Source organism: Populus euphratica, unplaced genomic scaffold (assembly GCF_000495115.2).
Source record: "Populus euphratica unplaced genomic scaffold, PopEup_1.0 scaffold41.1, whole genome shotgun sequence".
Taxonomy (NCBI): domain Eukaryota; kingdom Viridiplantae; phylum Streptophyta; class Magnoliopsida; order Malpighiales; family Salicaceae; genus Populus; species Populus euphratica.
In genome coordinates, this window is record NW_011499868.1 from 1860194 (window position 1) to 1873915 (window position 13722).

The 13722-nt window shown below is 34.6% G+C and overlaps 1 protein-coding gene across 1 annotated transcript; it reads left to right on the plus strand.

Annotated features, from left to right (window-relative positions):
* Nucleotides 1-3262: 3262 nt before the first annotated feature.
* On the plus strand, nt 3263-10653 carry LOC105126681 (ATP binding microtubule motor family protein). The gene is made up of 15 exons (XM_011027618.1): nt 3263-3436; nt 3625-3707; nt 4323-4566; nt 5045-5134; nt 5258-5358; nt 5473-5586; nt 5663-5744; nt 5942-6009; nt 6104-6169; nt 6256-6380; nt 6979-7315; nt 8063-8161; nt 8304-9251; nt 9626-10038; nt 10127-10653. The coding sequence occupies exons 3-15, from the start codon at nt 4341-4343 to the stop codon at nt 10452-10454; spliced, it is 2997 nt and encodes a 998-aa protein (XP_011025920.1). The 5' UTR covers nt 3263-3436; nt 3625-3707; nt 4323-4340; the 3' UTR covers nt 10455-10653.
* The last annotated feature ends 3069 nt before the right edge of the window (nt 10654-13722 follow it).

The following is a 13722-nucleotide window of genomic DNA, read 5'->3' on the forward strand; positions in this document are numbered from 1 at the left end:
TTTCATACGCGGGTCCTAGAAAGCTAAAGACTGCTACAGAGGCTATGCCAAGCAGAGAGGCCAAACAGCCCATATGGTATGTGCCCTAATGTTCTCAAAGAGCCACCTGTTTTCTTCCCCTTGAGTTGGACTCACCTCGACGGGCAAGTAAGATGGCTGTGCCATTCACATAGCAAAGATTCAAAAATACTGAGACCTGCTTGATTTGTCCATGATTCAGAGAGGGATCCAATTATGACGTAGTGTGGATCCATGCATGAATCAAATAGACAAAATAAATTGAGGGGAGAAAACCAAACGTGTCAAATATGTATTTCAATTATACAATATTTGTAATTTTAGATTCGGTTCAAATTTAATGATATTTATTTTTATAAAGTGGTTTTCGAGTTCTAAAAATGCTTTTAAATTATGATCAAAAGACCATGTTTTTACAGTTTTAATTTTTTAGTTAATTTTAAATTTTAATTATTTTTTTATTTAGTTGTGGATTCTTTTTGTTAAATCAATATATAAAATAGTTGGCGTGTTATTCTTTCTCAAATTACAAATTTTTTAAGAAATATCGGAGTTTTTTCCACCGATATCTCTCTATACTATTTCCCTGTAGTGTAAAACTATGATATTAAAATCTAATAACCCTAATTTCTAACTCACGTCAAATTATTTGTTGATCACTCATTTCAATCTTTTTTATTAATAATGGACCTTGAGATGACCGCTGTAAATTAGACACAGAAATAAATCTACCACAAAGTTCAAGTTAGTTGGATTTTCAATTATGAGGCATGATCACACACCTAGCAAAGGGCCATATTAATCATCATCTTGACAAATATTGAATTACGTGCTTGAATTTTCAAGGAATAGGGGAATTCATGGCGAGATGGATAGTTTGGTTGCTAGTTGCTACCACAAGTCATCATGGAAAAGTCTCTCATGTGCTCCAGGCTATGCTTGATCCGTCAGTTCTCTCGTATGCATGGATTTATACCTTCCTTTTCCTTTAGAAATTCGTCTAAAAGCTCTCTTTCTTGACCCTTTTCACATGGTGTGAGAGCTAGAGACCAGGCACCTTTCTCTAGATTAATAATAAAAAAAATAATATTAATTGATAGAATTATGTGGAACTCACTCTACAGTATACATACAGACCTTTATGATGTTTTCTTTATGATAATTGTCTGTAAAGTCAAAATTCAAAGCAACATTAAATATTCTTCCTCTTGTTCCTTGCTCGAGGGAGAAAATGATTTTGAAATACACGTTAAATAGCATTCTACAGATATTAATTTATGCTCATACAACTGAGACGAAGAGTTAAGTAATATAATTGTTCACATTATTATTTATTATGAGCTTGAACTATTTATTATAGACAAGCTGGTCTATAATAAATAAATAAATAATAAGTATAGTATCTATGTAAGTAGCACTTATTAATTCAAAAAATAATGAAGATTGAGAGGCTGAATTTCAACACCAACTCTCGCAATAAATCCAAAGAAGAAAAAGAAAAATGGAAGACTTCACATGGAATTCATGCATTTTCAAATGAAGTTCAATTTATATTTTTACGTTGTATCCCTACCTGCTTCTTCTTTTTTTTTTTCAAACATTTCTAGCATATCTTTTTCAAATGGAAAGATCTAGATATAGTATTGAATAAGACAGCATAACCGTTGAGTTCTATGATCATGAAATAAGCCTCTATCTGGCATTATAGTCGGTTTTTAAAAAAATATTTGAAATTTTCTTAACTTCAAATTATTATTTTTATGTTTTTGAATATATTTCTACATAAAAATTATTTTACAAAGTAATTTCTATGACTAATGAAATCAATCATAGTGATCTATTATCAAAAAAAAAGGGTGAGATTTTTGGAAAAGAAAGAAGAATAGCAAAGCAAATAATATACATGAGTAGCCCCACAGTCACAAATTGGATTTTATAATTTTGCTTTTCTTTATCAAAAGTTGTTTCGTGGACATTTTCCCAGACACATGCAAGCAAGGGACGAAGATGAAGCCACTTTCTTCTCTCTTAACACATGGGGTGTCACGCTATCTCATTTCTTTTAGTCAAAATAGTCCCCACTTTCCTACTTTTGCAGCTTTTTCTTTGTCTCACTGTGGAACGCAAGAAATTCAGTGCTGACTGATTCATCTAGAGGACTGCAAGCATGTTTGTGGGTCGAGTTCTTTGGAGGATTGTCAATAACAATGGAAATTGAAAAATTAATACTCTTTCAATATATTTCTTAATGGAATGGTCCCTCCCCTGATCTCTTGGATCCATGCCTGTTTCAAATGAGAATATAATTGTTGAAATGCTTTTCATTAGAAAAGAAATAGAATCTATTTATTTGAACTCAAAATCATTGATGTATTGACATCCAAACATCTAAAAAACAAACAAGATTACATCACAAAACTGATTCATTCTCATGATTATATCCTGATATTACCTCAATTATTCTTAACATAATGACCTGATCTTTGATACTAAGGAACTAACAACCTTAAAGCATGAAATGCCTATCCATGTCAACATAACTACACAATCTGAAAAGTATCTATCTTAACTATTTTCAGAAGCAATGCTTTATCATTGACATACTATTTTTTTATCATTAGGACGGTGGAATTAAGTTCTTTTTATATATATAGTAGATAATCTATTTCAATATTGACCTAATTTTGGAAAACAAGTAGAACGGATAGCTCTTGCACACACTTCTACCTCAACAAAAACATAACATATTAAGGTGATAGTCTCGAGATAAGAAAAGGAAGAAGATGAAATTAGTTAGAATATCGGATATATATAGCGAGAGATTTATCCTCGTTTCTCTGTTGGATGGTATATGGTATGTTTAGCGGTTTTCATCCTCTCATCTGGGATTTGAATTCAAAGAAAAAGTGTGAGAAAGATCCAGCCAATAAGAAGCTTCTTGTCTCATAAAAGCTTATCAAATAATATACGTATTCAAACCATTTCATTTTAGACCTGTAAGAGAAAGATATATATACATAAAGTAGAAGAGTTGTCAGATGGAGTGATAGGCAATAACTAATCACCTAATTAAGGCTTAATAACTAAGCAAATTAGGTAAAACATCCTAAGATGTCTGAATTAGTCATGTTAACAGATCAAAATTAATTGGGAGTTTGGTGTGTTTTATTATATTTTTTTAGCGCGGTAGTTTTAAATCAAAGGCTAATAATAAAATCCAACAGAGCGACTTATGAAAGCAACTAACCACCCCAGTTAGACTCCATAACCACCACTCAAAAATCCATTCATTTGCCTTCAAATATCTGGCATTTAAGGCCACAAATATAGCGCTTAACGAGAAAATAAAGTAAAGACACAATCTTTATGTCCTCTTGATCTCGATCTCTCTCTCTACATTTCCTTCAAAATTCACAAGGTGAGAGAATGTCTAACATTTTGAGATCTTTTTCGTTCTGTTTTGAATTGTTTCAAGCCAATGCAGCAATGAAAAGATTGTTTGATGCAAGGAGTTTGGTTTTTTGGAGTTAAATCCTCGAGTTCTTTTTCAAAGATTCTATCTTTGGTGGGTTTTGGTTGATAAGTTTGGAGTTTTTGATGTTGCAGGGATCAATCTGAGAGTTCAGTGACAATTTATGGAGTCATTGAAGATCCTCAGAAAGCTTAAAAACATTCCTTGAAAGAAATCTGTAAGTCAATTATTTCTCAATTGCCAAGGTTAAATCCTAAGTTCTCTGGTCCAATGCATTTTGTTTTTATTTTAAAAGGGTATTTTTTGTTTTGTTTTTTAATGAGAATGTTGTGTGATAGAACATGAGAGGAGGCTTTTGACAGACTGTAATAGGGGACCGGAGAAGAGAACTCCAAATATGTTTGTACTTTAATTAGATAAGAAAATATTTGTCTGACTCAAAATGAATAATGTAATAGATGATGAATTGGCTTATGTATTTGGCCATGCTTTCTTTTATTAAATGAGAAACATAGGAGATTAAAGAAATGGGATTTCTTTGCTTCAGACAAGGAACTGACCCGAAATGTCGGTGATTTTAGCAATGACCCATGATTAGCTAGTCAGATTTAAGATGATTGTGGCTGTTGAGTTTTGGTGGTGGCCCTTATGTTATCAGGGAGCCATACAAATTTGTTATATCAAGCAAATTAAAAGCATGTCATTAACCGAATAAGGAAGGGAATGGTTGTGTGAGAGTTGGAGAGAAGAGAGACAGAATGATTATTTGTGGTCTATATGAATATGACAATTGGTGATAGATTGACTTATTTACATACGGTATGATTTTCAGCTTTGTTTAGAGAGATCAATGGGAGAGATTGGGGTGGCTGACGCGGAGGGGCCAATGCAGGGGCTGAGTGGTGGTGGTGGTGAGGAGAAAATTTTGGTTTCAGTTCGGCTGCGGCCTTTGAATGAGAAGGAAATCGCAAAGAATGATGTTTCAGATTGGGAATGCATCAATGATGACACTGTCATATACAGGAATAGCCTTTCAGTGTCGGAGCGGTCCATGTACCCAACAGCTTACAAATTTGGTGAGAAATTGATTATCGCATTTTTAGTTTGATTTGATTTGATTTGCTTGGTAAATTGCATCTGCACTTCTGCAGTTCTGTTGATATCATAGATGATTAATAAGGCTGTCATGGTTGGATATATCTTCATTACATCTGCTGTCATCTATTAATGTGTAAATCACTCTATTCAGCTGTATAAGAAACGTTTTGCTTGAACCTTCTCGTGATTTTGGAAATTGCAATATGGTTTTGTCTCTTTTTATGTGTTCCTATTTCTTAATTCATACAGATCTTAATGCTGAGTTTTGGCCTTTTCCTTTTCTCTTTCGTTTCTACTACAATGGTGTAACGTTGCTGGTTTATAGTAATGCATTTGTTTTGCGTGTACACTGCTGTTGTCTTTAGGAGCATATTTATGGACGTCTACTTTTTGCATCACGGAATGTTTTCAAATACTCATCCCATCCATCTTGTTTCTTTAATTTGTTGGCTCTAGATAGAGTATTTGGGCCTGGCTGCTCGACAAGGCAGGTCTATGGAGAAGGAGCCAAAGAAGTCGCTCTTTCGGTTGTCAGTGGCATTAACTGTGAGCACAACCTCCTTTTTTTCACTTGTTCATTATTTCATTTCTCATTAAATTCATCTTGAACTTCATATTTGGGTTTCTTTTTCTTTTCTTTTTTTGGCTTACAATGACGAATTTCTTCAGCAAGTGTATTTGCATATGGACAAACAAGTAGTGGAAAAACCTACACTATGAGTGGAATTACTGAGTACACTGTAGCAGATATATATGACTACGTAGAAAAGGTAATGAAAATACTTGATACAGTTTGGTTACATTACTCTAAATCCTGCATTCATTGTATTCCTTAGATGTTCCCTGATCAATGAAAATATTTTATTGTTTTCCCCCCTTTATAGCACAAGGAAAGAGAGTTTACTTTGAAGTTCTCTGCCATGGAGATTTACAACGAATCCGTCAGAGACCTCCTAAGTACAGATACAACTCCTCTCCGACTTCTAGATGATCCAGAGGTGATTTTCATTTTAGGTGAAGAACAGCTGTATGTTTTTTTTCCTTCATGTCAGTAACATTTAACTTTATTAACAGAGAGGCACTGTTGTGGAGAGGCTCACGGAGGAAACTATAAGGGACTGGAATCATTTTAAAGAACTTCTGTCTGTCTGTGAAGGTAAGTCATGCTCTTGATGTTATTTTTTTTCTCTTGGTTTCCAAGTTTGACGCTGAAATCCAAGACCTCTTGAGGAAAGCGGAGCATGGATGCCTGTGGAGCTAAAAAAGCTCGTTGGAAGTCATGCTCCTGAGTTTAACGTTGCTTTCACTGCAAAACTCGTAAATGCATACTCAAGCATCCTGGTGATTTTGCAGCTCAGAGACAAATAGGGGAGACCTCCCTTAATGAAGCAAGCTCTAGATCTCATCAGATTCTGAGGCTGGTATAACTGGATATTCATTTCAATGTGAAATTTCAAGTTATCACTACTTGACAATCATTTATTAAAAGGTTTACTGTTTATGTGCATATGCCAGACAATTGAAAGTTCCGCACGTGAGTTTGTAGGCCATTACAAGTCCAGCACTCTTGCTTCCACTGTGGTATGCGTTGTGAAAAGTTTCTGGATCTCTGGTATAGCTGGTAATACTGGCTCAACAATGTGTAAATATCATTCTTTTCTGCGCAGAACTTCGTTGATCTAGCAGGAAGTGAGCGCGCTTCTCAGTCATTATCAGCTGGCATGAGGTTGAAAGAAGGTTGCCACATAAACCGTAGTCTACTGACATTGGGAACTGTTATCCGTAAGCTAAGGTTAGGACTTGTACCTTATTTCAATTTTTGAATTTCAGTGATACTCAGAATTATTGTTGACAGCATCTTCATTTAGTTACTATTGTGATGGAATTAGTACCGCATGCGTCTGAGTTAAGCCAATATGGTCTGTATTATTTTTCTAGACGTCAGATCTTGGGGCTATGCTATATGAATTCATTACAAAACAGTGCTATGTTCTTCCACTTGTAATTTTTTCTGCGCTACAGAACGTTCCTTGATGCTGTATAACAAGTTTACAACATAAAATTGCAACCATATCGTTTCCCTAGTAGTACATGAAGTTGCAAATAATATACTCCTGTAACTTGGCATTCCATAGAACAGTCAATATCTGTGTTTTGTGCAGTAAATATACTGCTATTGTGGAATATTATAGACATATCAGTTGTCATGGTCTTTCCAGAAGCACCTCTTTTAATATTTTCATAGAATCAGTGTGCGTAATCTTCTATTCTTTTTATGACTTCATATTCCCTTCTTCCTTTAATTCTTTAGGTTGTGCATGAGTCTCGACCTAAAATAAACTGAATCGCCAATGCTTTTTCTAATTCATCCAACTTTATGCTTGATGCAGCAAAGGAAGAAATGGGCATATTCCTTTTAGAGATTCAAAGCTGACGCGAATACTGCAGTCCTCTTTAGGAGGAAATGCTAGAACTGCCATCATCTGTACTATGAGCCCTGCTCGAATCCATGTTGAACAATCTAGAAACACACTTCTATTTGCAAGTTGTGCTAAAGAAGTGACAACCAATGCACAGGTCAATGTAGTTGTCTCTGATAAAACACTGGTGAAGCAACTGCAAAGAGAATTGGCTAGATTGGAGAGCGAGTTAAAAAATACTCGACCAGATTCTGCAGCACCAGATTCCACGGCAGTACTGAGAGAAAAAGACCTTCAGATTGAAAAGGTAGGTACAGTCTCTTAAGTATCACATTTGAACACCTTTAACATCACAATTAGAGTCCTGCTCCTACATGTTAATATCAAGGCAGTACTCCAACTTTCATTAGAAATGGAAGTGCATATCAAGAATATTGTATAGACGAAGTGCCCGTGCCTCATTGAGCAGGGTCATCATGAATAAACGATGACTAACAAACAAATACGCAGTGAGCATTTTTTAGACTGATGAAGGGAAAGGTCTTGAAGTATCAAAACCTCAGTCGCCTCACATTTTGGCTCTCAATATGTCCATCATCTTCTGCAAATTACATGAATGAGAGACCTATCATTTGAAACCTCCATCCAGATATATTATTTATGCATCATAAATTCATAGACTGCAATGTGGATTTAAACATCAGAAATTCAGGTTCCGATTTATGTTCTCTGTTGCATGACATCAGCTTATATTCTTAATTCTTGTGAACATTTGTGGAGAGTTCAACTAGAGCAGAAAGTAGTTTGCTACTCCACTGAACTTTACACGGGAGTGTGCCTGTAATCGCCCCACTTTCCAATCAGTCTTTCTTGTTTTCCAACAAATTTTCTCATGTAACTTGTAACAAATATTGGTAATCTTTGGCTTTTTGAAATTCAAGCATCAGTTCATATCCCAAGCATATGCTAAGCATCATTAGATGCATTTCCAAAGAGAAATTTGTTGATGCATCTACTCGCTAAATTTTGAATTTTAACACCCCTTTTCTTGCAGCTAATGAAAGAGGTCGCAGAGCTGACTCGGCAACTTGATCTTGCTCAGTCTCAGGTTGAGAATCTACTGCAATCGTCTGAAGGTGACAGAGCTTCAACGGTATGGCTATGCATTCTTTTTTTACTCTTAGCATTTTATCTGGTACTATAGAAATAAAAAAGAAAATTTCTAGATCAAGCTTCCAACTCTATCTCAATGTGCCTTTACTGTCCAAATCTGATTCCTGTATGTCCTCATACAGCCAGATCAAGATCATCACTACCCTAAATTGCGAGTGCGGAATTCATTCAGATCTGACAATTCAGTATCATATTCACTCATTTCGGAAGATCCACCCTCCCTAGACCTTGGTGCCAGATCTTTTGATGCATCTCAATGTTCGGATGAGCGAAGTAGCAGAAGTTCTGAGGCAACCTTCATCCAATTCCCAGAGTTTGAAGAGAATTTTCTTCCAGAAAGTTTATCTCCGGAGGACTCGGATAGAACCACTGACTTTGTAGGAAATGGTCTGCATGAGAAAAAGGATGCCGAAGAACGAACTAGTCAAAACTTTGATGGTCATTGGAAGGAAGTTCAATGCGTTGAAGTGGAAGAGCCAAGCATAAACCAATATTCAAATTCGAAGATGTCTGAGTCTAGGCCATGCAGTTTTGAAGAATCTAATGGGCCTTCTGCAGATATAAAATCCGATACCTTAGGTTTAACAAAGATTGGCAATGAAGAAAGAGCAAATCAAGAATTAAAATCTCCCCCATTGAAGGAACAGAAAGAGTTGAACGGTTTGCATTCCACTTTTATTATACCATCTCCAGAAAAGCCGTCTCCATGGCTGCTGAAAGGAAGCCTGTCTGAATCAAGGAGATTTTTTATCAGGAGTAGAAGCTGTAGAGCAAGGCTTATGAATAACTCACCGAGTTCCCCTTTCGAGAAGGTAGAAGATAATGAGAGCACACCATCAAATGGGTTTGAGAAAGATTTCCCCGGGAGACCAGAGGGTTTTCAAAAGAAACTTGCTGTTTTGAAGTATGATCTTGACATCAAAAGGTTATCAAGAAATGTCTCAGAGAATTCTATGAGCAGTTTCGCTGTTAATGAGCTCAAAGAGGGAAGTGTTGGAACCTCACCTGATTGGAGGACTGCCAGTGTTGGTAACTCAGATGCGGGATTGATGTACATGGCTGATGATTTGGTGAGTGTTTATTTTCTTTCATCGTCATTCCCTTTACTAGCTCATATTCAGGCTATGGGATGCAAAATTAAAAATTAAACGAATGAGCTCCTTACCATTTTATTTATCTGTCAAGGACTAAGCCTTCGCAAGATAATGGTGGAATAATTGAATGTTTTGCTAATGCATCAATAACTGAATATGTCCTCGCCGAATCTAGCAGGAATATAAAAAGTCTGCAATGTCTTAGGATGTAGTAGGCCAGCTTCTCCCCCCACTCCATTGTCTTCTTCTTCCATTTTTTATTCAGTTCTTGGAAGCTGCGGAAAGTTCTGGTTCTATTAGACCAGTCATTTTTCTCATTCGTGTTTTTTATGGTTTGCAATGGTTGATAGGCACAAGAAACAACAGCAGAGACCATGGACGATGTGGAAGATGATGACTTGGATGCAATACGAGATAATGTGTCTGCAAAGAAGGTAAGAGATGTTGGCTTGGATCCAATTCAAGATGACGTGTCAGAAAAGAAAGTAAAAGATGTTGCCCTGGATCCTATTCAAGAGGATGCAGAGAGTGCTTCTAAATGGCCCTTAGAATTTAAAAGGAAGCAAAGCAAGATCATCGAACTTTGGCATGCCTGCGATGTCTCACTAGTTCACAGGACCTACTTCTTCCTGCTCTTCAAAGGTGATCCTGCAGATTCTTTTTACATGGAAGTAGAGATCAGACGGATTTCCCTTCTAAAGGACACGTTATCCAGGGACAGCGGTACTATTGTTCATGGACAAGTTCTAACTTCCACCTCAAGGTATATGACCTTCATTTCCACATCAAGTCATATTTATATTTGTATATTCTGCAAGCATTCCAAGATAAAATATTTCCTCTGTGACCAGCAAGAAGGCTTTGATTCAAGAGAGGCAGATGCTGGCAAGGCAAATGCAGAAGAGGCTCACGAGAGAAGAAAGAGAGAATCTTTTCCTAAAGTGGGGTATTCGATTGAATGGAACCAATAGAAGGTTGCAGCTGGTCCATCGCTTATGGACCAAGCCAACAGATATGGACCACATCACAGAAAGTGCCACTCTTGTTGCAAAGCTAGTTGGCTTTGACGAGCAAGAGCAGGCTTTGAAGGAGATGTTTGGTCTGCTCAATTTCACACCAACACATCCAAGCAGGCGGAAACCTTCTATTTGGAAGCGCAGTGGATTATCTTTCTTGTAAGCTTTGCTAGAGTGCACCTTGACGTAAAATTTTGTGGCTAATTGATGATCTCCACGGTTCTATTACAAATATATAGTTTTCTGAGTGTAAGTTTCAGCCCTCTGTATTCTCTAATCCTAGCTGCATTGATTGTGACTTGTGAGAAAGCTTGTAAATCTGATGTAAAATTGTAATGCTGATGCTTCCCTTTAATCTGTCTTCCCATCTTCTTGGGTATAAACTGGACCTCTAACAGAATTAATGGTGGCGCCTTGGGTCGCATGTGAGAGGGATTTGATCTCATGCCAACAGCTAAAGATTTTGGACAGCCACTGGCTTGGCTGTATCTAAACAGGGTAATATTCTAAAAATTAAACTAAGAAAAAAATGAAGTTTTTTTTGTTTAAATGCAATGTTTTTTCCATTCTTTCTGTTTTCTAAATTTGTACATGGTTTTTTAATATAGGTTTTTCACTGTTTTCTATATGAAGGAAAAACATGAACAATTTTTTTTTTCTTTTATATGTAAGCCCTTTCTAGCAATGTAAAGTGCTAAAAATATATTTTTTTTATTTTCATATTTAGATAGTTTTATATATTAAATTTTATTATAAATATAATATAAAAAAATTAATTAACAATATAACTTTTATACATATTCTCTTGCATTTTGTTTAATAATTTAGTGCATTAGAAAATTTATTTAGAAATTAATTCTATATTTTTATAGTAGCATTTGATTATGAACAATAATTCATGAACCAAGAACAAAAGGTTACAATTTATTAGATGAGTAAAGAGGTGAAGGCACATTGAGAGTGTAGAGGCCCTGAACCAAACACCAAGCAAAATGGCTTAGCCCAGCCATATACAACAACTTTGACCCAACTAATCACCGGATTTTGGTCGACTAACCCACAGAGAAATTCCCAGTTTTTTTTATCAAAACTTGTTTTTCCCAATATTTAAAAAAAAAAAAAAAAAAACTTTTCGTTCACATGCATGACATGGTAAAAATACTAGTTGTTGTCCTGTGTAGTGCGGGTTGGATAAATTTTTTAAAATATTAAAAAAAATATCCAGAGTACAAAGAAATTTTTAATTGTATTATTAAATCTGATTTAATAAATTAATTCTGAGGCCTCTTAATTTAATTTTTTATTCAATTTAAATTTTTAATTAAATCATATAAAAATTAACCAAATTAAATTGATTGTTTTTAGTAGTCCAAATGTAATATTAAGAACCGGTAAAAACATGGCATTGCTTTTAATAAAATTTTAAAAAATAAACATGGCATTGCTTTTAATAAAATTTTGAAAAATAAATTTAAAAATAAATTATTAATATATAACATATTAGATTAATCTCATATTCTCAGCAATACCTATTATGGACTATATTAAATTTAATAATTTTTTTAATTATATAATAAAAATATATATTCATAAAATTAAACATAAACCTAAAAATAACTTAATTTTTTTTAATGGTTATTTATTTTACTATATGATAATATTTAACTTTGTAATATTTCCACCACAAATTTTAGCTTTATACTTAATTAATTTGCTAGTGAACAGTTGCAGCTAATAACAAGTGAACAGCGAGTTGAAAAAAAATATAAAATGATTCATCATTCAGCTTCTATAATATTTATGATTTTTGTATACAGCAGTAGTCTAATCTGAATCATTTAAATTTGACAGAGAAAGAAAACTGAGTCATCCAGATAACATAACTATGCCTGTCAATGTGCTTTTACATTCAAGAGTACTGTGATTTCCTTTTCTTTTAAATTGTAAAATATAATTCTCGAATGGTATATTATAAATCTATTAAGCAATCTGCTTAGAGATAAAGGATAAGAGTGGTTATATAAAAAAGAAAATAACAATCGCCCAACAATATCCTATTGATTTAGTTAAACATGCTCAAAATCAAATTATGTGCCACTGCCATTTTAGTCTTCTTGCTTCTGGGCTAGGTTGCAGCACCTGCGATTGACTGGCTCCATCATTTGTAGTTCCTTCTTTTGTATCACACCAACCATGGAGAGCAGATCAAATTCACTAAATAATATAAGTTCTGGGGTTTTTTTGACGTTCCCATTCCCAAACCCCATGTTAACTAAAGATTTGTGACAAGAAAACGACCGGCAGACACCCTCTAGTGTGGCTGCTCGTTGGCCTTGTCACTTCATTTCTTCACCGCTCTCTTCTGGATTTTCGTCCAGCTTTTCCTGCTCCACCTGCTTTTGAAGCCATGATCATACAACTTTTCAGATCATAAGAGCAAAGGGGAAGCGCCAATATGTGCATAATTAGGATGTATGTGCAATAAGGAGTAGGGGAGAACAAGTTGAGCATGAACAACAAAACGTTAATGGCGCCTAGGTTACGAAAACATATGAACATGATCGATTAGTTAAGGTGCAAAAAAAAGGAGTATATCATATCTTCTTACGTTGTAAGGGAGAGAGAGATGTGATCATATCTGTCTGAAATGCCATGAACAACAATCTTTCGAGGGCTATAATTTTTGTTTTCTCCTCTCTCACTAACATGCTTGCGGTTTTATAAACTCGCTGAAGCATGAAACAATCCCTTTTTGCCTGCTAAATGTTTTTTTGTTTGTTTTTTCAGAGTGCAGAACATGTAAGCTGCAGAGTTGAGTTATATTGGTGCAAGAAAGTTAATTGAGCTGCATTTTTAGAGATTCTTCGAGATTTACATTGTTAAGACACAGAGATTCTCATGAATAATTATAGGTTAATTAAGAAATCTTTTCGTCATTAAAATCTAACCATTAGGGATCTTAATTTAAGAAATTATTATTTTTGGAGAAGGGCTCTCATTGGTTCAAATAAAATCATATCACGAAATTTAAATGTCAGCAAATCTTGAAAATATTTTTCCTTTTTTCTTTCCTTTATCCTTTATTGTATTTAAAAAAAAAAAATCGTAGACCGGACGTGGAACATGTTATCAATGGTTGGGCAACCAGGGAATTAACGTTAGTGTTAACGGTTACTAGTCATGCTCTGTTTCCTTTTGTGCTGGTAACCATATTTAGAAATGTTTTAAAAATATATTTGGTTTAAAAAGGTATCAATTTTTTTATTTATGAAGATGTTTCAGTATTATAATTTGAATTAAGAGTTTGATAGGTTAAAATTAGTTAATTTAGGTTTTTTTAATTAATATTTTTTTAATTTTATTTTTAAATTAATTAGGAATTGAATTTTATAATTTATTTTAATTTTTTTCTATTAAATTATTGTAGTTTT

Coding starts and splice junctions, on each gene's coding strand:
- LOC105126681 (XM_011027618.1), top strand. CDS start 4,341: ATGGGAGAGATTGGGGTGGCTGACGCGGAGGGGCCAATGCAGGGGCTG. Junction 6,170..6,255: donor GCACTCTTGCTTCCACTGTG/GTATGCGTTGTG, acceptor TTTTCTGCGCAG/AACTTCGTTGATCTAGCAGG. Junction 7,316..8,062: donor AAGACCTTCAGATTGAAAAG/GTAGGTACAGTC, acceptor CTTTTCTTGCAG/CTAATGAAAGAGGTCGCAGA.